We start from the raw sequence: 26265 nt of genomic DNA on the forward strand, positions 1-26265 counted from the left end.
AATAGATGGCTTGAAATAATTGGTCATTGAAAATGGTCCCCATTGTTTGTTAGAGGAAGGTGAAGCCAGCGCTCAAGCTAAAGAATGTCACATCTTATTTTGGGTCTGAATGGTTTGGTCATGGTATGCAGAAGCTGAATTAAAAGGTTTTCTGAAAGCAACTACTTGATGCTACCACATGTGGTCAAATATCACAAAAAAGATGCTTGCCAAAATGTAATCCTGTTCAGCGATGTCTTTTTGTGACTGAAAGCTTTCATACAGGTCTCCTGAAATAATGACATTTAAATCAATCTGAAATTCTATGACATGAACACTCCTTTATAATTAGGAGCAACCCATCCTGTGTTGCTGATTTGTTTCTGTCATATAGTCTTTAAGCGCTCTGACTCTGTGCGCCAGCTGTAGTCGTGCAACAGGTTACACAGCACATGCACACTATCTGCTGGCAGAATGCTGTAATAGCTCGAGGCATCTGTCAATGACACACGCAGGGCTATAAAATGACCTTTATCATTTCACATGGATTCTTTGTACAAACTGGCCGTGGTGGAACGTAACTATGTACAGTTATTTAAGTAGTATGCTGAAGTGTTTGTTTTTTCCATTTTTTGCTGTTTTATACTTCTACTCCACTGCATTTCAGATGGAAATATTGTCCTTTCTACCCCACAATCTGACTGCTTTAGTTACTCCTAAGATGAAGGTCTTACACGGTGGATAATGAGGCGAGCTCTTAAAATACAAAACATTGTTAAAGATTAAACCAGTGGTTATCCAACTTTATTTGGCTTCTGACGTCTTACAAAAAGCATGCGTGTAGTCAGGGTCACACATCAGATATCTATGAGTTATTAACAGCTCTGCCACAACAATGATCCCCCCCACCCCCACCCCACACACACACACACACACACACACACTTCTCACATAGTTTCATTTCAAAAAAACAGTTCAATATCTCACCAAAAATCAAAGATTAGAGGGAAAAAAATCCCAAAAATGAAAAGTATTTTGTGTGTAAGAACTCATGATTATACCTGGCAGGCATTTTAGTAAAGGTTGAATGTTAAAAAAAAAAGAAAGTCCTTTGAGTTTGTACAGCCTCCCTTAAGGGAGTATTGAAGTCAGATTCCTCAGTATTAATATCAGCGATAAAAGCAGGCTGACCTGAGAGAACACTCTGTTCCACAGGAGGGCTGAGAGCTCTGGTAGGTGAGGTTCACTCTTGTGTACTGCAACGAAACCTTTTAACGTCCCCTTTACAGAAATATTAACATGTGGTTAGTTAGATTTTAATCTAAAAATCATTACTAAAGATTATATTAGAATGAGTTGTGTGTACACCCTTTAGACTACAGTGGGATCGGACACGTCCTACAAATGGGCTGCTCTGTTTGGCCAGAAGACAGACTGTGACACAGTTTCACCGGTCTGGTCAGCGTGAGCCTTTATTTTGGAGAAACACACACCATCTTGCCTTTGATTCAACCCAAGGAGGCAGCTCATTCAGTGCGAGCTGAGTATGTGGGAGGTCATCCTGCCCTGGGAGTGGAGGGATGAGTCAACAGACGAAACGCAGTGACGTCTCTGCTGTGCTTCCTCTGGGAGTGTTAAAGCACCAGCCAGGCTCCGGGGGACTCCTTCATGTAGTCACTGCTGCTTCCTTTTTTTCTACCTTTTAAGCATAAAACGTGAACACTGTCACCATTTCCACCTGCACATACACATATAGCATTACACTCTTGCTTGTGCGTAGGTTTTGTTGGGAAATTCTGATTTAAACATGGAAAAACAACATTTGTGACCCATCTGCATGAAATCAGTGGCATTGCGCCTCGGGCTATTACGCGTAAACAAAAACGGCATGTTACTACCACATGACGTAAATCACGGGACAGGATTGGCTGGCGGTGACACATTGCTTGTGGCGCCTGCGCACAAGTGATTCAACGGCTTCTATCTGGTGTTACTGCTCATGCATGCTGGCGGTATTTGACAGTGATGTGGAGAGTATTATTGTATGTTACCTACATGTAGAAAACAACTAAACCGAGCTAAGTAATGAACTCAAAATCAATATTTTATCACATGTTAACGGAATTCAGGCTGTATCTCGGATATAGCCCAAGGTGCAATGTGACTGATTTCATACAGATGGGTCACATACTCCGACAAAAGCAAAAAATTAGCTGAAAACCAAAATATAAAATGACATTACTGACTTGTGCCATGCTCCAATCAGCCAATCACCTGCCTGATATTGTGTAGGTCCCCCTCGTACCACGTGCTAAAGTAACATTGATGTAAATTCAATGACCTTTTGAGGTTAAAGTGGTACAAATTTTGGTTTAATCAGCTGTAAAATAAGTTTAACAAATCAGCTCTAACCGTTATAAAGTAACAGAAGATGAGAGGCCTGACTTGATGTTTCTTGCGATAAAATATGCTGCTATGATGATTCAATGGTTTGTGACACATTTTAGGCCAGCTGATCCTGTGACAGAGCACGATCGATTCCAGTAAACACAAAGCTCTTCTGAATAATCTACATGTAAGCCGTCACAGAAGGGTTTGTGGCCCTAAAGGCAGCAGAGTTTCTAAGAAGGTACGATTAACTTTAAAGAGGAACTTGCAGGTTGGCAACCCTTAATGTGTACAGAAATTAAGCAGAAACTGGGTTTTGGAGAAAAATGTGTCCATACAAAAAGTGTTTACAGTCGTTTTTGCAACAAAGTTTAAACACAAGCCTCCAGTCTGAAATGAGTGCACATTTCTTTTGTTACAGATGCAGCAGAGAAGTCTGTTCATCTGCACCAAACATGAGCAGGTACTAAAGCCTAGCTCCATAGTTAGGGAATCTGTGGACTTGATGCCCTGACAGGCTGGAACTTTCAGAAACACAATAATTCACAGTGATGAAAAACCGTAAAATTAAAAGCAATTAGCAAAAAACATTCTAAACCACAGCTGCTCAGAATAACTACGACCTGCCACTGTACGGTGCTCTGAGGCAGGGTTTGAATGTTTTCCGCCCTTTCATCAAGACCACAGTAACAGTAATGTGTAAACCACTTGCTGTTATGTTCCTTTTCTTTTTGACATTGCAGAGAGCATATATGTATATGATGCTGTGAGGAGTTCAAGAAAATAATGTGACATGTTATTTAAAAATTATTCCTAGGTGATATAACCTAAATTGCTGAAATTGATGAGCACTTTGTGTATGTTTCTAATGATTGTCTGTGCTTTACATATCGTTTCATAATGTCCCTTGCCTTTTTATTTACTTTCTTGGAACAGAAGATTTGGCCTGTATTGGACAACTAGTTGTCTCACATCCCTCTGAAACCTCACATCTTACTCATCCTAATATAATTCAACTTTACAGAAGTAAAACTGTAATGATATTACCTCACAGTCAAATTCATTTTACATGCAAAACGGTGTCTGCTCCCTGTACGTGGAGGTGCAGTGTCACGTCATACACATCTGAAACAAAAAGAAAACAAATACCAAAGTCAGACGCACTGAAAATGATTTGAAAAGCTTTATGTATACGACCATCCTTGCAGTGGCATATTAGCAGAAACAAAATGACACCTGTGATTATTCAACATTTTCATAGTTTACTGGGGCTCAAGCACGATGTCAGTGGGAAATGGGTCAATAAAACACCAATATTTGTAATAAAAAGGAATATATGCAGAGATTGGAAATGAAATAGGTGACAAATTTATAGAAAAACTAACATCTGTGCCCCTCCAGAACAACGTCAGTGCAACTTGACATTGATTTTCCAAATCTCTGGAACACTACAGGAGGGATGAACATTATTCTTTCTGAGGATAAACCCTCATTTTGATGATGAAGAGTTGGTTCTAAGTCTCTGTCAGAAAAAGAATCAGAATCCTTTAATGTCAGTATACCAATAAAAGTACAACAAAATTGGGTGCAATCCCATTCAGTGCAAAGAACAACTATAAATGATAAATTAATAAACTGTGCAAGATAAAAACAAGATGTCTGTAGAGCCGAGGGATGTATATATATATATATATATAAAGTGACAATAGGTATTAAATGGATATAAAAATGCGAGTATTTACAATAGCAGCGAGGAACAGCTGTACCTGAGACATGATTGTGGTAGGTTACACCTGAGTACATGTGACATATTGCAAACTGAGAGATGTTTGTCAGTGGATTCACAGGAATGGTGGTGGGAATGAAACGATTCAGTGTTTGTGGGAGTTCAGAGTGGTTATGGCTCTGAGGAAAAAAATGTTTTTTAGTCTGTTGGTCAGACTAAAAGACTAAAAAAAATCTTAGTCTGTCAGATGTTCTGCTAAGTTGAGATCTGGTAACTTTGGAGGCCCTAGGATGTGATATGGATCACCTTTCGCCGACCACTTACACCGTATGGATGGGGGCACGGCCATCCTGATAGAGACCACTTAGGATACAGTCGCCCTCAAATTTAGCAACCAAGCATGATGGGACCCGTAAACTAATATTTTGTTGAACAACCCTTTGAGGCAATCAAGTGTTTTCTGTAACTCTCAATCAGACTTCTGCACCTGTTGACAGGTATTTTGATTTTGGCCCACTGCTCATCAGCAAAGTGCTCTAATTTGTCCGGGACTGTTTTATTATTATTTTTAATTATTCTTTTCAACCACAATTCAAAAGCAACATCTTATTTCACTAAATTATAATTTAGGAAATTTTTATTTATTATTACTTTTTTCAGTTTCAAGTTATTTGAGTGACGATTGTGATTTTTGCCTTTTCTTGAATGGAAGGGTATGAATGGATTTGACTGTATATCAGGATGTAAATTGTAGAACAGAGGTGATCCCTCTGAGCAGCTTTGTATTGATTTGCACTGAGCTTTCCCTCTCAAGGGGACAATATTTTTCCTTTAATTTGTCTTCTGTCTGTTTAAAGTGTGAAGCACTTTGTTTTATCTGTGTGGTTGCTTTTCATCTCCCAGACACTGCTTTTAACAGCATAGCCAGCTTGTGCTAACCCACATTTCTGTGATCACTTCTTCTAACATAACGAGTAGCGTCTAGTGTGCTAACAGTTTTGGATGAGCAGAGGAGCGGTATTCACCCTGTGTTGTGCTGTATGTGTATGTGTGTTGCTGAGGGTGGGGGAGCTGCGGCCATGATGATGCGGCTGCTGCGGGCGGAGTCTGCTGCTGCCTCTGGCCCGGAGCCTCTCTCTCAGTCTGGCTGCTGTCCTGTCATCGGCCTGGGTGTGGTTTTTTTTTTTTTTCTTCAGCAAGCACGGGTACCGTTAGCAGGAAACCAAGCTGCAGTCCATTTTACTCTACGGCGAAACAAAGAAAAAAAAGAGAGAGAGGGAGGGAGAGAGAGCAAGCACTCCCACCAGCGTTGGAAATAGCTTCGTCGTAGTCAAGCTAAAAAAGTCGCGTTTGTTTCCTCGACACGGGAGGGCGTTTGGTTGGCGCCGTTTGTTCTGATGGGAAAAAAGTTTTCTGCTGCTCGTCTGATTTAACAACTTTTTTTCTCTCTCTCTGTCGACAACGAAAGGAAAGATGCCGAAAACGGTAAGACTCGAAAAGCACATTATCACATAAAAAAAGAAAAAAAAGAAAAGCTCACCGACTGTCTCCTCCTTTTGTCTCTGTCAAACTGAGCGTTTGGGCTAAATGCTGCTAGCTTTAAAAGTAACGTTTTTTGTGGTGTTTTCAATTTTAATGTGGAAAAAAAAATCCTTTACATCCTTTCAAACTCACCGAGGATTACGGTGGTACTTTCCGTTAAGCGTGTACGCGTGCGCGCTCCCGCCGGGCTGCTTCACTAAAAAAAAATGAGCGGCTTCAATCAAACCCTCCACTGAAGGCCTCTTAGGCTTTGAGCTGGACGGTTCAAGCTAGTACCTTAGAAATCTCGCTTTTTTATAATTCTTTGAATCGCTTTTCGTAGCGGAAACTGGGCCCTGGCAGTAGCAGCCTAGCTAGTCCTGCCAAGGCCTCCCTCTCTGTCCAACAAGGAGGGATTTGAACTGTCACTGAGGCCAGCTGTGCTGCCCAAATCTGCTGCAAATGGAGGCAAACAGCGAGCTGGCATAAAGGAGGCTCTCAGATCCTTTGTGCCATACTGCCAACATTAGGGGGAAAAAAGGCGAATAAAATCACTCTGAGCTGTGATTTTGCATGGACAAACACCCACAGTTAAATAGGAGAGACTACAGGTGACTAGAGTATTTTTAACTAATGAGTATCCTCATGAAACCTCCCCAAATGATTGCACATAATGAGACAATGATTGGCTATTGTGTCTCCTGAAATTCCGTCTAATGAGGTAATATATGTAAAAAAAAAAAAAAAAAATCCAGAACAAAAATCTGAGCACCAAAAAGTTTTTCTTTTTTTTTTTTGTTTTACTAAAATCTCTTTGTATCACTTTCTAAATATATATATTTTTAAAATTTTCATTGTCTACTTGATTTTTTTTTCATGTATTTTACGGTCATTTTAGTCTCTTTCACCCTTTATTTAATTTACCTACCATTATTACTATTATCATAATTTTTTTAGCCTGTTCCACTTGTTATTTCTTTTACTTGGATGCAGCATTTTATTATTCTATCTAGTGTCTTTGTACTATTTTATTTAGAAAATCTTTGGCCACGTTTGGACTGACGAGCCTTCTGTTGTGCACTGTTCTCTCCTGAGTATCCTTCTTTTCTTTCTTTATGTCTGTAAAGCGCTTTGCAAGCTCTGTTTTTAAAAGGTGCTGTATAAAATAAAGTTATGATTAATAATATTGTTATTATCAATCAGAAAACCAAATCAATTTTCAGCACATTTTTTTGGAATGCAATGTTCCAGAAGTGATATATGAACAAAGCCCTCTTTATGAACCTTCAGAATATAGATAGGAATAAAAATGAAGCGTTTGGTGTATGTAGCTGCGCATAATGTGCACTGTAGTGGAAATCTGTTGACGGAAAAAAGAAATAGTACAATCAACACCTTTGCTACTTTCCGTTAGTCTGAAGGAAGCTCTTTCATAGACATATCACAAAATATCACAACTGATCGGCTCATATGAAGCCATTTTTTTACTGTAGTGTCTTCTCTTATTAGATTTGAAGCTCTTCACAAAGAAAAGAAGCTCTAGCGTCTTATTCAAATGAGATTATAAGAGACTCGCCCAGTATCTCTGCCTATAGTGAATGTGAAAGTTGATTCACACCCATCTATTCTATTTCCCCTGTTGAAGGTGTGTGTTGAAATACTGGGCATTGATTTAGTGAAATGCTTCTTGAATCAGGAAGATAATATGGGAACTGTACAGTCTGTCGTCCCTGTTATCCAGACTTTGTTCTGACAGATACTCACATGTCCAAGGAACATGATGCTACAGGAGGAGTGACTCATGACCCAGGAGATGAAGGTGATCTGCGTACAAATACATTTAGAAGTCACGTCGCAGACACTACATTATTAAATCACTATCATGCTTAGGTTTTTGATGGAGCAACTTGAGCTTATGCTTATCTGGGTTGTTCTGATTTGTTATAAAGACTGTATTGTTTTGGGCAGCAGGCAGTCCTGGTTCCCTGTAACTTGGCTAATGTGATAGAGTTCTCAACAATTGAATACAATAGCATATATATTTATGACTGGACTGCCTGGAACATTTCTCAATCACAACCAATAATACTATTCAAATGGCTCCAAGTCTTCTGTCTGCTCTCTTCCTGCAGTATTGTCTCTGCTAGTACTTCCTCGATATTTTTTCCAGCTGTCAGCCCAACAAAACGAAATGTTATGCATCCTGGCATTTAACATGTGCGCTTAAAGAGCCTTCATGACCCTCTTCTTCACTAACGGAATTCCTCTAGTCCTCTTAGCGTTGTGAAATAAGTCAGCTTTAAAGTAGTAAAAATCATGCTATTAGGGCAACTATAGATGATTCAGCATTTATTTTGAGTAAATTGTTATAGTCATTCAAACATGTCTTTTTTCCTTAGAAAAGAAAACAAACGCTATTGTTAAAAATACATTTTAGCACTCATACGGTATTGATCGGAGTCACTGAAGGTTGGTGTTTGTAGTAAATGGAGCTCAAGGGGGACTTCACCCGAAGCAGATAAGCATTATCGTTATTGAGATATTTCACAGCAAATGTTTGCCGTGCTCTCGTCATGTATTTTTAGTCCTTTGCTTAGCGTTAGTATTTGAGCCAAATGTTTGCAGAGTGCAGCTGGGATGCTGTTAACCTCAACAACACCAGACTAGTGGCCTACAGTAGATGCAGCAGCTTCAGCTGCAGAAACAGCGAGGGACCTCAAACACCTCAAAATGAGCTGTTTTGCAGTCACAATCAGATCACAATGGAAAGTGCAGAAGAGGCTGTAGTCTGTACGGTAATAAAGTGATAGAAAACAGGAAACTCATAGTGGACAGAGTAGATGTTCAAGAGGAAGCAACAAGATTTTGTCTAGTTCATCAAACCGTCATGGGATCCAGTGTTTTTTAATGAGCAGCCTAAAATCTAAGCTGGAGAAAAGTAGTTGTTTCTCATTTCTGCTGATGCAGCAAAGTATATAGGCAAGAAATCGTTGCACCTAGGAAAGGTGATATAACTGATTCAAAGTGAGACTTATTGTTGCAACACTTGGCAGTCTGTTTCCTTTCTTGAGTTTGTGGCGCCATGTGAAGATGACAAAGGCATATAAAAGAAGGAAGCTACTCAAACTGATTCAGCAAATGCTCCCAGACTGCGTGTACACCCAGGGACAGCTTTAGACTCGTAGTCGCATCCAGAGCACGCTGGCTCAGGGAGCACAAGATTCTTGGTTTGAGAAAAAAGTCAAAGTTTTTCCATTAACCGTTTTGGTGCCCTAGTTTTTCAAACACAGTTTATTTGTCCGATGTTGAAGTGACATTTATAAAGCTTAATGTTTCACAAAAGCAGTAATTATTGTGAAACTCTGCCTTTGCTGGACGCCTCTTGGCAGTGCTACTGTTTCCCAAGGAAGTCATGTTGTGACTCAAGGTTTCTGCACTTACATCAGTTCCTTTCTGGTAATTTCCTCGCCTGCAGCCTTATATGGACTTTCACATCACAGTCTGGCTGTACTCCTCCCTGCTTCCCCCAGCGTGGTCCTCAGATGCCATGCTCCACTTTAGATTGCATTACAGCATTGCAACAAGCACCAGATTTGCTGTATGTCTGTCTTTTTTAGCCTTTAGAGCGCTATTGTACATCCCCATGCAGCTAAATTATTATTTATATTGTAGCATTTACTGTTTTTACCTGGTGCTGTTGTGTGTATTTGCGGCTTATGGGCCTGCTTTATTAAGGAACCACCACTTGTTTACTCAAAATTATGTTTTAAACAGGCCATTTTCTCTAACCCCCTAAAAACAAAAGTAATATTTAGTTTAATTGCTGAAATCTCAGCCCACAAAGAAGTAATTTTTCCACCTTCCCCAACCACAGTAACACACTGTTCTCTTAATTTCCTACTTGCTGTTGGAACAATAGCACCATTTCACTCTTGGTACACCAAACAAGCAGCCTGTTTTTGAATCGCTTTTCCATTTTAACTGCTAATACCGTTCCATTCACAGAAGAGATCTGTTATTATCACACAAAACTCCAGCATAACTTACCGTTTTGGCCCAGCATGTAGAAATCCCGACAGATGTAGTTTTCCCGATAGAGGACCAAACTTTTTGTGTGTCTATGGAGACATGGTAAATGGAAAGACTTGGAGGTATGCAAGCAGGGGATTAAATGGGTCTGTGGAGCACATAGCAGAGCAGATTAGCAGTGTTGAGGTAGAGGTGGTGGACAAACTGCAATCAGAACTTCTGCTGTTTTCATGTTTTCTGTGTGGAAGCTGTGAGAAAATCAAAGTTCTGAAAGTAAGTGCTTCGTTGTTGGTCTTTTATTATTCTATTTGTATATTCCAGTTTCTGTAATCAAAGAGAAGGACTTGTTAATTTCTTAGTTTGAATAGCCTCAACGTTTGTACAGGACGTAATCCACTGCTGTTTAATGTGAAGAAGATGGATTCGATTTGCTTTAATGTTTGGCACTCTTTATAATTAAACTTCAAACTGTGTACACTATAAAGGAACGGCATCAGCAAAGCATTACAAGGGCTTCAGTCGACATAATTACTGCAGACTGCAAACAGAAGAGCTGGTGGCTTATATTAGTAAAAGCCTTTTGTTTGTGTCCTGTTCTGAATGTGCTGATGAGCCAAAAGTCCTTCCTCACTGACTAGTTTAATGTGTTGCTGATCATTATGGCAGCCCCGCCTCAGTCAAGTTTATTTATGAACTCCTGACCTGCTAAAAGATGGGCCGGCCTGGCTCTTCTCGGACGATTATAAATCATGACGCCTCACAAATAGAGCACGTAGCTTCCACACTGTGTGTCTGAATAGTCAGTCATATTTAGGGGGCAATTTGGCAACTTGCGGGAATGCTGGAAACCTGCAATCAGGTATATGAAAATCTGCATTAGGTAGTGGTAGAGATATTGATACGGCAATTAATCACTTGTCGAACATCTGCTTATCGATAGACGCTACAATTTACAGATGTTCCCTAAACGCCTCACATTGCAGGCTGTGGTAGCTGCTGCTAGGTGGCTGCAGTGTGCTCAGACAGGTGTGTGATCGAAACACACTTTAAAAAGAGTTAAACTGGGGTGTTCTAGCGTCAGATTTGTCCGAGATGAAACCGAGTGATTTTTTTTTTTGTACAGTGTGGAGCGCACCTACATGTTCCACTCATAGAAAACAGTGATTGCAGGTGAGCTCCACATTTCATGAGAGGACCGCATTTTTAAATGTAAATACCACAGTCCACTGAAGTTATAATGGTGCTGCTTTTCACCACTGTGGTAATGCAGTAGCTGCCTCCGCTGGTTACAGTGACACCAAAACAGCTTAAAGATCATCATGATGTAATCATGAAAGCTGAAATTTCAAATCGCACACTCTCAAAAAACAGTCACAAATGCAACCAAAGTGGTCGCAGCCTGGAGCCCTGCATTGATATTAGAAAGTATTGCTTTTCCCCCCCTTTATACTGGTATTTTTCTACTCTTTATTTGCCCAGATATGATGTGTCATAGAGGATTGTCTTGCAGTTAAGGAGGATCAAAGCAAGTTTTAACTAATCTGTATCAGAAAGAACCCCAAAGCCCAATCCTCCACTGCTCAATGTGTGCTGGAAATTTGAATAATTTATTTACTCTTTACTGCAATAGCAATCAATAGTAGATTAAGTGATACTGTCATTTCACTTTTCTTGGTTTACGCTTTTGTTGCAAAGCCACAGATGCATACTATGAAGTCCAAACACAATTGTTCTATTGATGTACAATTTACTACATGCTGGCTAGCTGGACGTCATTAAGCCGCACAGAAGAGTTTGTCATGGTGCCCCTTTACTAACTAAACCCCCACAATACTTTTTACTCACCAACATGGAAGTGCCGCCATTAGTATTAAACAATAAGAGGCTCCAGATGTTGGTACAGTCATGTGCTACAGATAATTTACCATAGTTACAGTGTGTTTTTAATCTAAAAAAAAAAATGGTATTGAAAGATACTGATTATTAAATTACTTAGATCAGACTGGGGGTGGAAAAAACTTTATCGGAACTTCTCTGCTTGCTTTGTCTTCTGTATCACAGAATCGTATTCTGGTAGTATTAGAAAATGCATACTCAAGAACATAGTCACACAAGTGCTTGTACCTCCATGTTAATCCATCAAATTTTATTGTGTCTTCTTCCATATTTAGCTGTAACAGCCAGTAGCGATAAATCAGACTGCACTCACTAAGTAGGAAAACTTACTTAATAAGGTACAGGTTAGTGAACAGGTAACAAGTTACATCACTGACAGTTGTCTGTTTGCAGCATCAGAGCACGACAAAGCAGCTCCATGACCATGACCGCTGCTACTCTGAACAATGTGACATTTAAAGAAACAGTGGTGGCGGGAAACAGTTTGAATAGCCGCCATCTCCCCGCTGTATGTGTGTGTGTGCGTGTGTGTGTGTGCACCCCTCTTCTCCACCCTCCCTCTTCCTGTCACTCAGTTTGAACTCTCAGCCTTAGAGTTTCCTCAGTGAACACTAAGATGCATCAACACATGACCGCAGACTAACCTGGATAAAAGAGATGATGACATGTTAAGCCTCAAAACTGAGTTCCAAAATCGCTAAACATGACCAGCTGAATCTACCCCTAAGCCAGTAGAGTACTCTGGCTGACAGGCGGTACCCAGAGTATGACAAGAGAAGGATTCACCCAGTTTGCCCACTGCAAACTCTGTACTTTCACAGAGGATAATTTATGTATATATTGGCTTGGGAGGACATAAACATGCTTCTTGTTTTGCTCACAAGTCTTTTCACATGATTTCTACTTCCATCGTTGGCTTCAAGCGATAACACAGAACACACCAACACATTTTCTCTCTTCATACTCAGTTTGACATCACCAAGACTTCTAATAGTTTGTGTTCACATTTTAATCTAACAGTTCCACCGAATTGTGAAAGATCATTCTTTTGTTGCCCCTGACATTGTCTTTCAGATAGGATGTGGACAAGGTAGCAGCAGATATCAGCAGCACAGTTTCTGTGGTTACCAAGAGGATTCATTGTTCAGGACTTGTTGACTTTAGCGACTGACCTTGTGGCATGACTCAGACGCATGACTCAGATTCATCAACCGTCATATGTACAGTTACTTTGGTTATCTTTGTCACACTTGAGACACACTTCAAGTATGTAGAGGTATGGCTTGCTCTGAGATGCGCCGCTCCATTGGTTTGGTTTGCAAAATGCAGCAGGCGTATCGTACGCCGCGATGAGGGCCCTCCTGCTGCTCTGCCGCCATAAAGAACTGTCAGTCACGCGCATTCTGCTGCAGTTAAGTCAACAGCTTGGTTCCTTCATGATCCTAAAACCACTTAGCGTTATCTCCTTTGTTGTCTTGGCTGGGGTTGGAAGGATTGTGGTCATGAACAGCACGCTGAGATAACTCTGGTGTGGGAACGCAAGGGCGGCGGGTCTGAATGCTGGGATGTCAAATGCTCCCAGTGAGTTTAAATCCATGTCCAGTGGTTTCTGTCACATGTTTGGTGAATATTTTTTAGTAAAGATACAAGGGATGCTTGTTTAGAGTACTTCTCATTAGTAAAAAGTACTTTTCACTATCTGTTCAAGACTGCTCTGCGTCTTTACACTTTTTTTAAATTTGCTGAACTGCCCAGAACCTTATAAACCAAGTAGGTATCTGTCCACATAAGCAAAATCTTATGTATACAACATTTCTAAGTTTCTGAACTCGTGAACCTGCTCTATAGCATAATCGACAATTGTGGTTTCAGTAGTTTTGCTTCCTCTTCCTGGCTATGTGACCTGGGGTGTTTCCCATCATGTTTCACTACTCATCATTATATTTGCTTGTACATGGATGTCTAGTCAAAAAACAAAAGTGTACAATTTCTACAAGTGGCAGTTGATACTTCCAATTTCTCTTTCACGGGGTTGATGCCGCTTTCTGTATTCTGTTAGTCATTCGTCTCTTACATTTCCTGTGTAAGCTCTCTGTCATTTGAGTTTTCAGCGTTAGAGTTTGTACGAGAGCAGACGTTGGTTGTTTTTGAGCAGAAGTGATTAACAACGATTCTTAGATGACAGCAACCATTGGATGGCTTGCTGTGAAATTTGGGCAATACTTTTCATGATCCCCAAAGGTTGAATCGGAATCATTTTGGCTAACTCTAGACATTCAGTCTAACTACATTTTAATTGGAAAATGTTAAATAAATAAACAGCAGCGCATTCGCTTTGTCAGGGAGAGCATGTAATTGTGTAGATGTTAGGTAGCATTTCAAAGTACAGCATTAACATTAACGGTTGTGTTCTGTGTCGCTGCCAAGTTCATGCATTTATGTTGCACCAGAGAATTTGCTGGCAGCCTGAAGTTACAGATACAGAAGATGTCTTGTTTTCTTCAGTACACAATTTCTGATGTCTGAGTCAGAAATAAATGCGGACAAACTGTCTGATCCGCCTCGGTTTTGTGTTGGCCCAGTCACAAGAGATGTGTGATGCTTGTGATGTAGTCACGCATCAAAGTTCAGGGGTCACACTGATGCGCTGGTTGTAGGCAAAGACTGATACTTCACCCACTGAATGTCTTGACTGTCTTGAACCGAAATGTATGTTGCTTAAAAGTTACAGCCAAGCTGACAAAATGTTATTTCGTTAATGCAAATCGTTCCAGACTTCTGACCTTGAATAAAAATCAGATGGGGAACCTTTGAGTAATGACTTCCAGAACCCCTGCTCTACACGAAACAGTTTAACTGATATGTTTAACAGAAATTACAGAAAATAACGTGCTGTAGGTGACCACCTCAGTCCAGGAACGCTTCATCAGCAATACTAAAAGGACAAAAGGCCTTTATGATTTCCATCTGGCCAATCGTAAAAGTAGTACACAGCTGAATGAGTAAGGATAAAGCAAATGGAAATGTTAAAAAAAAAAACACACCAAGTTTCAGGCAGTCACTGAAGCGAAGGGTTCTTAAAGTTTCACATGACAGGTCATTCAATGAGCCACGTTTTATTAAATGCAATGGCGTCACAAAATTGGACCTGTACCTCTAAATGCAAAGGTTGTCAGACGTAAGGAATTTATTTTTGGAAAACGGTTTTGGTGTGACAAAAAGCAGTTGAGAAAAAGTCATGGAAACTTGACACGTGGGCCTGAGAGGGGTGTTTCTGAGCATGTGCTAATAATAGCGTGCTAAGTGTTTTTGAATTCTGGCCATGGGAGGCACACCCTAACCAGGCAGAAAATTTCTAAGCGTAGTTCCTTTTTTCATGCAAGATTAACCAGTCTGACTCAGGAAATGAAACCGCTTACACACCAGCACGGTGGTCATGAACTGAACTCACACTTTTTAAAAAAAAAAAAAACAACAAACATTCATGTAAGTTCATAACTGTCAGTGTAGAAGTTGCTGCGTCTAGATGACTCTAGACAGCTCTGGGATGACAGGATGTGGTACAGGGGCAAGTGTCCTGAGCAGTAAATGGGGTCCTGCTGACATGGATGGGAAAGAACGCAACTCTAATCAGCCCCGCAACTGGGAAATAATGCGTACCATTGTTGTTCAGGGCAGGCGTGGGCCTCTGCCTGCACAGTTATTTCCCAATAGACATGCATGCTGCTCTTTTAGTCATCTGTAAGAGGACACAGAAAATGAGAAATTCCTGCTTGGTCAGTTTACAAAGTACAAAATCCTTTTTCTCCCCCTTTTCTTTTCTCTGGGCTTCGAATGAGACTTAAAGGTTAAATACATGCGTTCAACTTCTGACATGTGATTTTTGCAGTATACAAACACCGCAGGCTAAATGAGCTACTGTTTCATGAGGCGTTACCTGAAGAGGAAATCAGCCTAGTTTCCAGCCTTTACATGGTGTACTTGTTAAATTCTGCTACAGCAGATAGTTTCGCAGCTGACAGGTTTCTTGATACATGACAGGATGTAGAGGACTCTCATGAGAGCTCAGTGTTTAGCAGCCGTGCCTCACAAGGCCCAGCCACCAGAGGATGTGGTTACTTCCTGTAGATAAGTTCTTTACTGAGACACAGCCAGATTGGCACATTTGTCATGCGCAGTGCGGGACATGAAAAGCACGGGATCTGTTTTCTCTACACATGTCAGAATAAAACATAAGTAGATGATGTTTTTTTTACTTAGCTGAATGTTCACAACAGAGCTGTTTAGACTGTGGTGTTGCCTTGTTTTTCTAACAGAGATGGTCTATTGTGGGTCTTTGCTGCTTTTGCACAGCCAGATTTATTGCAAACCTGTAGAATATTTTATTTTTGTCTGATGTAGTTGTTTGACTTTGAATGCGTTTAGAATTATACAACATAATTATAATAAAAAACACTGTGTTCTTTTCAGTTTAACCATCCAGCGGTTTTTATTTCATTCCATTTCAGTACTGATTGAAGCTTTCATTGGCTTTTTTTGTGCAAGAGAGGTGCATACTATAGAATGAAAAGGAGGAAATGCTAAAAAAAAAATCCTCTCTAAAACAGAGAGCTTCCATTCATCTGAGAGTTTTAATAAACATGAATCTGTTTTTTATTCTTTTCCTATTTTTTAATACTAGTTGTCCTCGAAGTTCTCGCCGTACCAAGAAATACAGTGTTGTTTTCAAACAGTTTGTTGATTTAGAGTTTAACGGTACTTTTTGTTTATTTGCTCTGTTGCTCAGATTAGCGTCAGAGTCACCACAATGGATGCTGAACTGGAGTTCGCCATTCAGCCCAATACTACAGGAAAGCAGCTCTTTGACCAGGTATGAAAAACGTCTTATTTTAGTCAATGTGTTTTTAACCCTTAGGTCATAGCTGACAATATGTAAAGCTACAGGCAGCAGAAGTCTGAGAACATTGTGTATTATTTAACTGTTGAACGACTACTATGTGAATGCTTAACTGATACCATGCAATACTGCAAGCTCCAACTAAGGGTTTTTTTGCATTATCATTTAATTTGCAAATTATTTTCTTAATATATTAGTTACCAATTGGATTATTAGTTTAAAGAAATGTTTTAAAAGCTGAAAATTTAAGAAACTGAAACCAGCAGACGAAAACAGTACATCTGTTATCAGTAGTTGACAGAAAAAACTTTTGGTTGACTGAAATAGTGCCTACTCTTCAATTTATAAATTATCTGTTATCTGTTATCTATAGATGAACTAAATGGGCCACAGTGCACCGAGCGCGAGTGTTCTCAGCCTAAATGTGTAATAAATAAGCACCAAAAGCAAATGAAATCACCTTAGCCTGATAATTTTGTATTGAATTGATCACAACAGACTCGGAGCAGATCAGTGAGCACCTGCCCATAGTTATACGAGCTCTGAAAATCCAACTATATATTAACTACTCACAGCACAATAACTACGAAGGGATGTAGCATTGATAAGTTAGCGTGCCGTCTTTAGATAATCTGCCTGATAGCCACACAGACGACTTCTTTGACACAAACCATGTGTCGACATTGAATGTGTAAGGCCTCGTAGTCTCCATTAGGTTAAATGAGTTCAGAGTTGTGAAAACGTGGTTGTTTTTTAAAGAAAAAAAGTTTGATATGTCAAGCAAAAAGTTTCACAAATATCTTAAATATTCATCTTGTGCTGTAAACATTTCAGGCAAATCAGAGACGGTTGAGCAGAAATTGTTCTAAAAATGTGACAATTTGAGACTGAACGACCTGATTAAGGTTTAAAATCCAAAACGCTAAAAATCCTGAATATCTTCCTCCTTATGTCACATTAACAAGCTGCTATGGAAGGCTGTTGATGCAGAGCTTCACTCCTTATTCAGCCTCTTTATTATTTAAATATATTGTTTATTATTTAAATAGGTGTTTAATTAAAAAAACAAACACTCCTTGTTTATTTTTTATTTTATGTTTATTTTATTGAAGTCTTTATATTAAATACACAATTGAATTGCCACTAGGGGATAATTAAAGTTATTTGAATTGAATTGTTTAAGTAACATGAACATGAAACATCTCCGTTATAGATCTGGTTTGATGTTTTCAGGTTGTGAAGACCATTGGACTCCGAGAGGTTTGGTACTTTGGACTCCAATACCAGGATACAAAGGGTTTCTCTACATGGCTGAAGCTCAATAAGAAGGTGAAGTCGTCAGTGTTTTGCCTTTACAAGACTCTTTGGCCTTTCTGCTCAGTTGGTCTGTTTACAGAAGTACAACCTCTAACCCTTCGCCCATGTCACGTTTTATTTTAGGTGACAGCCCAGGATGTGAGGAAGGAAAGCCCGCTGCTGTTTAAGTTCCGTGCCAAGTTCTTCCCTGAGGATGTTTCGGAGGAGTTAATCCAGGATGCCACACAGCGGCTGTTCTTCCTGCAGGTGAAGGAGGGAATCTTGAATGATGACATCTACTGCCCCCCGGAGACGGCGGTCCTCCTGGCCTCCTACGCGGTGCAGGCCAAGTACGCTGACTACAATAAGGAAGTCAACACACCGGGCTACCTGAGTGGCGAACACCTGCTCCCTCAGAGGTAACACAGGCTTTTATCGTCATTTCAACCTAATCTTAGATGTGACTCTTTGAATCCAGTGTGCTGTGAGACTCTGAATGACCTCTGACACTTGGATGTTTCATATTTTCAGAGTTCTGGATCAACACAAGCTCAACAAGGATCAGTGGGAGGAGAGGATTCAAGTGTGGCATGAGGAACACAAGGGCATGATGAGGTGACCACCCGCACATGTGTCACACAAGCACATTAAATATTTGCCCCTTTTCATAAATGCTGTTTCAAGAGGATCTTTCACGCTCTTAACTCAAAACACAACCTACAAAATGTGTGTATGTTTGAATGCCGATAGTGTATATTTATGCTAGAATGGCACCGTGTTTGTGCCTTGCAGCATTGATCTTTGGTGGTTTTACCAAACACTGGGTTCATATCTGTGCTACCCTGAAAATGTTTAGCTCTCTTGTTAATTGTCTTGTTCTCCTGAGGCTTTTTTTAGCTGTGTTGCTGTACATTTCACGCATCCCTGGGACATGTCACCTTGAGCGAAGTGTTTAGATCACTCCTGTGTGGTGGTGATCAAGGTCAGGCAGTGCATAGACTAGCCTGTGCCTCAAACTGTAGCATTTTGGGCTATATATTTCTTAATTCCATACGAGATTGTGCACAGCATTACGACAACTGTTTGCTATGTAAAAATGTAGTGGAGTTATGTCATCCTTAGCAGAGAATGATGTCCCAACCATTGAGTGTATGTTGTAGTCTAGGCTTCTCTGTTTTATGTTTTGATAGCCACTACAGCCATGCATGCCAGGTCGTGTATGTGAGCTCCTCCCTTTGTAAGTGTTGGCCCATCCTGCATTGATAAACAGGCTGATGGCGGTCAGACGAGAGTGACGTACAACACCACAAATGGAAAGTGCAGTTCAACGTTCAGCAATTGCCCCAAATATCCATCCATCCATCCATTATCTATACACCGTTTAATCCTCACTAGGGTCATGGGGGTGCTGGAGTCTATCCCAGCTGACTTAGGGCGAAGGCAGGGGACACACTGGACAGATCACCAGTCTATCACAGGGCTACACTTAGAGACAGACAACCAAGCACACTCACATTCACACCGACGGACAATTTAGAATCACCAATTAACCTCAGCATGTCTTTGGACTGTGTGGGAGGAAGCCGGAGAACCTGGAGAGAACCCACGCTGCATGGGGAGAACAAGCAAACTCCACGCAGAAAGATCCTGGGTGTCCTAACAGAAACGGGGATCTTCTAGCTGCGAGGCGATGCTGCTCACCACATGGCCACCTTGCAGCCCAAATTTTAAAACAATATATTATGTATTATATATTATTCACCTTTTCTTATGTGCAGTTGTGTCTTTTTAGCTCAGTAAGAGAGTTTCCACAGCTGTTTTGTTGCTCTTCTCTGCTACATCTGTTCTGCTGACTCATGGTGGAACAGACACACACTGAGCGGTGAAGATAGCATCACTTGAGTTTATCGCAATACATTGTAGCCATTACATCCATTTTACAGTAGTAGCCTGGGCTAATGATTGTGGCTGGGTTACTTTTTGTTGCCTCTCGATTACACAAACTTTCTGTTTATAAATGATAGTGCAGTGAGGTGGGAGGTGTGCTCAACACGCCCCTCTGTTGTGACCTGAGATGCTGGCGCTCTAACAACAGCCAGTGGTTTTAAATGTCCTGTACAGCACCTTTAACGACACCTCTTATCTGCCCACAGGGAGGAATCCATGATGGAGTATCTGAAAATAGCTCAAGACCTTGAGATGTATGGAGTCAACTACTTCAACATCAAGAATAAGAAAGGGACAGAACTGTGGTTGGGAGTGGATGCTTTGGGTCTCAACATTTATGAACAAAATGACAAGTAAGTGATTCCACAACAGTCACAAAATGGGTTTTCTTTAGCTAATCACTGTCCCATGAAATACAGCTGACCAAGGGTTTTTATTTTTCCGCTTTCTTCAACAGAATGACGCCCAAAATTGGATTTCCTTGGAGTGAAATTAGGAACATTTCCTTCAATGACAAGAAATTTGTCATTAAACCAATTGACAAGAAAGCACCGGTATGATAACTTCTACTAACAGACACGTTCAAGAAATCATCCATATCTACGGCACTTGTGTAAAAATAAATCTCTAATGTTGCCCTTGTAGGACTTTGTATTCTACGCTCCGAGACTTCGCATCAACAAGCGCATCCTGGCTCTGTGCATGGGCAACCATGAGCTGTATATGCGCCGCCGCAAGCCTGACACCATCGAAGTGCAGCAGATGAAGGCTCAGGCTCGGGAGGAGAAGAATCACAAAAAAATGGAGAGGTAAGAGTCACACGCTGCTGAAAACCTACACTGTGAGTTTTACGTCAGGATGGATAAACGAGTGTTCATTCAACAGATGCTTGTTATCGCTGTGTAACCCGATACACCTTCACCTCTTCCCTTAATCTGTTTCCATTAGAGCCCTGCTGGAGAATGAAAAGAGGAAAAGAGAAGTTGCAGAGAAGGAGAAGGAAAAGATTGAAAAGGAAAAGGAGGAATTAATGGAGAGATTAAAGCAGATCGAGGAGCAGACGAAAAAGGCTCAGCAAGGTGGATAGTCTGTCAGAATTCAAGAAAGCCTGGTTGTGCTGTTGTAATGAATTTTGACTGGGTTTTTTCCTCACGTGCACTCACTGTAATGGTTCTCTCTGTGTGTGAATTTGTGTCTGCACAGAGCTGGAGGAGCAAACACAGAGAGCCCTGGAGTTGGAGCAGGAGAGAAAGCGAGCTCAGGAGGAGGCTGAACGCCTGGAGACCGACCTGAGGGGCGCTGAGGACGCCAAGATTGCCCTGCTGCAGCAGTCAGAGAACCAGATGAAGAACCAGGAGCACCTGGTGAGATATTCTAAAACTGTTTGTCTAATCTTACATGTTGAAACTGAAAAACACCAACGTTCAACATCAGAGGTCAATAAAAACAACATTTTTGTTCTTTTAGGCCACAGAGTTGGCTGAGCTGACTTCAAAGATTTCCCTGCTGGAGGATGCAAAGAAGAAGAAGGAAGAGGAGGCCGTGCAGTGGCAACAGAAGGTCGGTCTGAGTTCTCGCTGTTTGACAGTGTGCTGTGAAATGCTCAGCTGTAGAGCTCATGACATGAACGTGTCCTCCTGAAAGCACATCATTTATCAGTGAATCACCCTGAAATCACACTGAAAGGTCTCTCAGAAAAGTGTTTTAACAGGTCGTTGCCTACACAGTAACACAGCTCCATTTCTTATTCTTCCGCCTCCTTCCAAAACTGAGACTTGTGCTCTACAGCCACCGTGTGGCGAGGAGTGAGACGGACAGCCAAGCTGTGGTCCTCACGTCAAATGTCTTGTGTTTAGCATATTCCTCAAGATGAATGCTAATGTCTGTGTTGCTGTAGTAATTATTTTGTGCCATCTGACGGATTTTGTTATTATTATTATTACTTTTTAAATTAGTTAATTAGTTGTCATTTTACAAACGTGCTCATTGTGAAGATTGCTTCCCTTTGAGAGAGCAAGCTGATCATTTGGAGACTGTTTCAAACTTGGATTTTAGGAAACCAACATTTTTTTTTCCTGTTATCTGATGGTTTCTAAAACATTCTGATAAGTTTAATCGATTAAGAAAACTATCTTTAGTGGCAGCTCTGAACATAAATTGGAATTTGTGGCACCTGTGTTGTGTAATATGCTAAACTGACTTTCAAAATAAGCCTAATGCGAACAGACAAACGTAATCACATGATCAAAGTCGGGACATTCTCCCCCTCCTGTCAGAGTCAGGACAGGCACGCCTGAGGGGAGGGTTGAAAGCTTGCCTCATGTCTTTTTTGGTCAAAAACGAAAGGCCCAGCCCTTTCACTTTTTTTTTTAGTGCAGTGTGACTCATGCTGTTGGTGTTGCTGATGGCTGCTGTGTGTGAAGGAAATCCTGTTTAATTCTTTTTAGCCATGATGATATTCTGGCTCATAAAAGACTGTCGTGCTAATTAGTGGTTTCCATGTTCTGCATTCTTGGCAAACATTCAGCTGGCATTCCAGTGTTAGTCAAAGATGGCTCTTATTCCAAGCAGCTCATAGAAGAAATGCTCGGAAATATTTTGAATTTCTTCTGTATATTTTTTTTATTCAACCGGAAAACCACCTGTTTTTTTTTGTCTTGATACTTATATAATTTGGTGCCTGTAGTACTCCTCTTCCATACTCCATAACTAAGGGGAAAAAAACAGACTAAAAACCAGTGTTTCAGTGAGTTCTATTGGACATTGAACATTCCAGCCTCACCATCTTCCTGTTAATGAGATCCTAGCTGCAGCGAGCGCTCTCACTATAACACGCTGTCTTTCTGTGTCGCCTCAGGCCACCATGGTGCAGGACGACCTGGAGAAGACCAAAGAAGAGCTGAAAAACAAAGTGCTGTCCGCTCACGTCCAGGAGCCGCTCAACGCAGAGAACGAGCACGACGAGAACGACGAGAGCAGCGCCGAGGCCAGCGCCGAGTTCACCGCTGCTGCCACGTACAAGGACCGCAGCGAAGAGGAGCGAATGACCGAGGCTGAGAAGAACGAACGCCTGCAGAAACATCTACTCGTAAGTCCAGTTGTTAAAGCCCTGAATCAGAAGGCGCACCATAGACACACATGTATGTTTTTTAGTAGCTTTTTATCGACTATATTGAAAGCAGAGAATGTATTTGAAAATCCCCCAAAAATAATACAGGCATTAAAGTCTATCAGCAATCATTGACATAACCTAACGTGCTCTTAATCTCTTCATAAACTTCACACTGACTGACATGAAAGATCCCGGGTGTCCTCATTGGGACGCGAACCGGAGACCGTCTTGCTAACAACCGCTACACCTTGTAGCCTTAAAGTAATAATGATCTCAATGTTGATTTTTAAAAGTCGTGATTGTCGGGTGGTTATAATCGTGCAGCCCTCGTCAGTCATATGAAAATGTTTTGGCTGCAGAACGGATGACCACTAACGGGTACTTCGTCAGCAGTGTTGTTGCCACCACGTGAGGTCACACGGCTAATTTGTTCGGCCATTTAAATCAGAACCACAAAACTGTGTATGATGAGCAGATGCCATCTAAAGCTAGAAACCATGTTGGATACAAGTGTGACACAAAACGAGAAAACTGTCATTATCGTAAAAAGTCATTTTTCAGGTTGATTTCTTTTCTCTTATAAAACCACACTCATCACTCTGAGTGTATTTCCGATATGATGCAGCCCGAGTTTAGTAACGTCGTACTGTGATGTCGTGATTGTGTTTCCAGGCTTTGAGCTCAGAGTTGGCCAACGCTCGGGACGAGACCAAGAAAACGGTGAACGACATGATCCATGCGGAGAACATGAAAGCAGGACGAGACAAGTACAAGACCCTCAGACAGATCCGGTCAGGAAACACCAAACAGCGCATCGATGAGTTTGAATGCATGTGATGTCCGCATTCACTATCGCCAGAGCCCACAGAGGTGGGCCAATCTGCCTGGACTGCAGTCCTGCCTCACTCAAAGCTGTTTTCTCTGTACCCAAATAAATCAGATCCACCACACGACATGGCCGCGACAGCACAGCACAATGTACAAATATGGATCTGGAAAATTCCATTTGTTATCATTCCTAACTTCGATTTTAGGCAAGTCACTGGTTGAAAAGGGACATACTGTATTTTATTAGTACAGTCCTCACAAGGGGTTTATGTAGCATATTAGTAATGGGCTCACGCCTCGTTTCATGACACATCGAGCAAACACAATTAATTTCTTTATGTATTTCTTTTACATTTTTATGTCATGATTTCAAAATAAAAGGACGAGAAACCAGTTCAAATTTGGCACTGTTCAAAAACGGTGCCGTAGACGTAGTTCTGCTGTACACATGCTCTCCGGGTTTTCCAGACAGGGCTATTCCTCGCATGATGCATTCCAGTAGATTTAAAAGCAGTAGCGCTGTAATCTTACATACTTCTAGTATGACTCTGACGTGTCTGAAGTTAATGAAGCAGTATTACTTTTTTTTTTTTTAATTTAGTTTCTTTACTTTTCAGTTGACTGTAATCAGAATTGGCCTTCATATTTACAGTCCACTCACAATGTGATATTAGAGGTCATTTTCATGTAGAACTTTTTGCATTTGTCTTTAAGCCAGTGTGCAAATACAAGACTTCAGTACAAAAAGATAAATGTCCTCTAAAATCTGCATAGAAAAATCCTGAATTGTAGACAAAATGAGCTTGACATGAAACATGATTGTGATGCATTACCCGCAGTTTGCCTTTTTCTCATGCCTGAAGGTTCGTGTTACGAAGCACCCGACGCACATCTGGTGTGTTTTTCAGAGCACTGTTACGTTACACTGAAGAAGTGAGGTTCAAATTTTTACCCGAATCTAATTGAGATGCGCAGAAATTTTTTCGGATGTCACTTTTTCAGAACTGAGTGCCGTATGGATCCCTCAAACTCTGTTCAATTTCAACAAGTGGTGAGAATATTTGTAGTTGATTTACTGTACTTTTAATAGTTTCATCCCTCTGCTTTTATTGTTAAATTCTGCTTATCAGTGAGAATGTCGTTTGATTATCAGCTTTTTTTTTCTCCATTGATATAACCGATACAGCACGAGGACTTACACTGTAATTTGTCACATGTCAAGTTGGCTTTTGTTGGTGAACAAATGCCAATAAAGTCATCTGCAAAGGTGAAAGCTGAAACTCTTTTTTTTGTTTCTCCCTACAAAATAGTAAAATACTTCAAATAAAATGATTTCATTAGACATGCACTGGAAAATAGCAGTTTACCTTTATAAAAATGAGTCAAAACAGAGTGTCCTCGAGGGACGCTTTTTCCAACGCATGCATTTTTGATATACTGTATGTATTTAATTACATTTGTGTATTTTGTAATTGGGATTTTTCAGATGTGATAAAATTATGTCAGGTGTACCGGAAAAGCAACACCTCTGAGGGTATTTTTGTATTATAGAAATGTAGAAATACTTTTTTTGTTCAAAAGGAACAGCATTTTTCAAGACAGTATTTTAACTAACTAGACAGCTCACTACTGTTACAGTAAGCTGACGGAACAAGCAACACCCCGGAGGCTGTCGTCGGACCAGTGAAACACCGGACGCTGCGGGACATTCCATTTATGTTCTATTATACTGACGAAGGCAGGTGGTAATGCCATGAATGGAAATGTGAAACCACGCCTCCCCTCCCAAAAGCATTTGCCTAAAAATGAACTAAACGTACTTCCTTGTGCCATTGTTCCACTTTTCATTTCGGCATTGAGACATGCGGAGGGTTTTGCTTGTTCATAGGTTTTTAGAAATTAGTGTTTGAAAGATTTATTTACACTATTTTGCAAAAAAAACAAACATGTATTTTAGTGATAAATATTTCTGATTATTTTATTTTGATGTCTTTTACTGAAGGACCATTTGTATCAATATGCATTTTCATATACAGTATTTGCCCATTGCTGCGTATATACTTTGCCATTAAATATAAAAACGTTGCCGTTATGGATTCCTTTTCTTGCCTTGGACAGTAACGTTTGTATTGTTGCACAGTGTGTTCTACCCAAAGCATCATGCAATTGCAGCCTAATTTAATCGTACAAATTCATTAAAAGATGCTACTCAGTGTTTAGACAGAAAGGACTGAAACATCATTAATATTGGAAAATGACAGACAGTGCCTTGCCCAGTTTATTCATCAGATCTTGCTGCTTAAAGTCTTCCTTTCACCAATAAATAAAAGTTAGATCAAAGCGCTTCCTCGTTTCCTTTCTTTCTTTTTTGCAACTGTTGCTCGTCTTTCTGCTTTCTGTAGAAACCAGGTTAACTTCTGTGAAGTCTCACAAGCGTCCACAAGGTGGCTCTGTCCCTGTTGCCAAGTCATCCAGGGTGACATAGCAACAATCTAGAAGGACAAATGAAGGGTCTGTAAATATTGTACACTTGCATTGTTATTCAATTTACAAAAGAGTCACAGTGAACATACCAGTACAAAGTATATTTAAATATTTTTTAATAAATTGAACACTGAGGAGTCAACAACCATGCAGACCCAACTA

General features: G+C 40.5%; 1 protein-coding gene and 1 long non-coding RNA gene across 2 annotated transcripts; one reads left to right on the forward strand and one right to left on the reverse strand.

Annotated features, from left to right (window-relative positions):
- Positions 1-1433: 1433 nt before the first annotated feature.
- Positions 1434-5210, reverse strand: LOC103370923 (uncharacterized). Its single transcript, XR_520911.1, has 3 exons — positions 5119-5210; positions 3415-3492; positions 1434-1678 (listed from the first exon to the last, which is right to left on the reverse strand). It is a non-coding gene; the product is annotated as an uncharacterized LOC103370923 (long non-coding RNA).
- A 244-nt stretch (positions 5211-5454) lies between these two features.
- On the forward strand, positions 5455-25963 carry msna (moesin a). The gene is made up of 13 exons (XM_008300117.1): positions 5455-5578; positions 16326-16409; positions 17670-17765; positions 17877-18151; positions 18264-18347; positions 19886-20032; positions 20137-20233; positions 20325-20488; positions 20628-20758; positions 20883-21043; positions 21147-21239; positions 22537-22767; positions 23464-25963. The coding sequence occupies exons 1-13, from the start codon at positions 5567-5569 to the stop codon at positions 23626-23628; spliced, it is 1740 nt and encodes a 579-aa protein (XP_008298339.1). The 5' UTR covers positions 5455-5566; the 3' UTR covers positions 23629-25963.
- Positions 25964-26265: the final 302 nt, after the last annotated feature.

Source organism: Stegastes partitus, unplaced genomic scaffold, assembly GCF_000690725.1.
Source record: "Stegastes partitus isolate 25-593 unplaced genomic scaffold, Stegastes_partitus-1.0.2 Scaffold1500, whole genome shotgun sequence".
Taxonomy (NCBI): domain Eukaryota; kingdom Metazoa; phylum Chordata; class Actinopteri; family Pomacentridae; genus Stegastes; species Stegastes partitus.

Coding starts and splice junctions, on each gene's coding strand:
- msna (XM_008300117.1), top strand. Junction 16,410..17,669: donor GAAAGCAGCTCTTTGACCAG/GTATGAAAAACG, acceptor TGATGTTTTCAG/GTTGTGAAGACCATTGGACT. Junction 21,044..21,146: donor TGAAGAACCAGGAGCACCTG/GTGAGATATTCT, acceptor TTGTTCTTTTAG/GCCACAGAGTTGGCTGAGCT.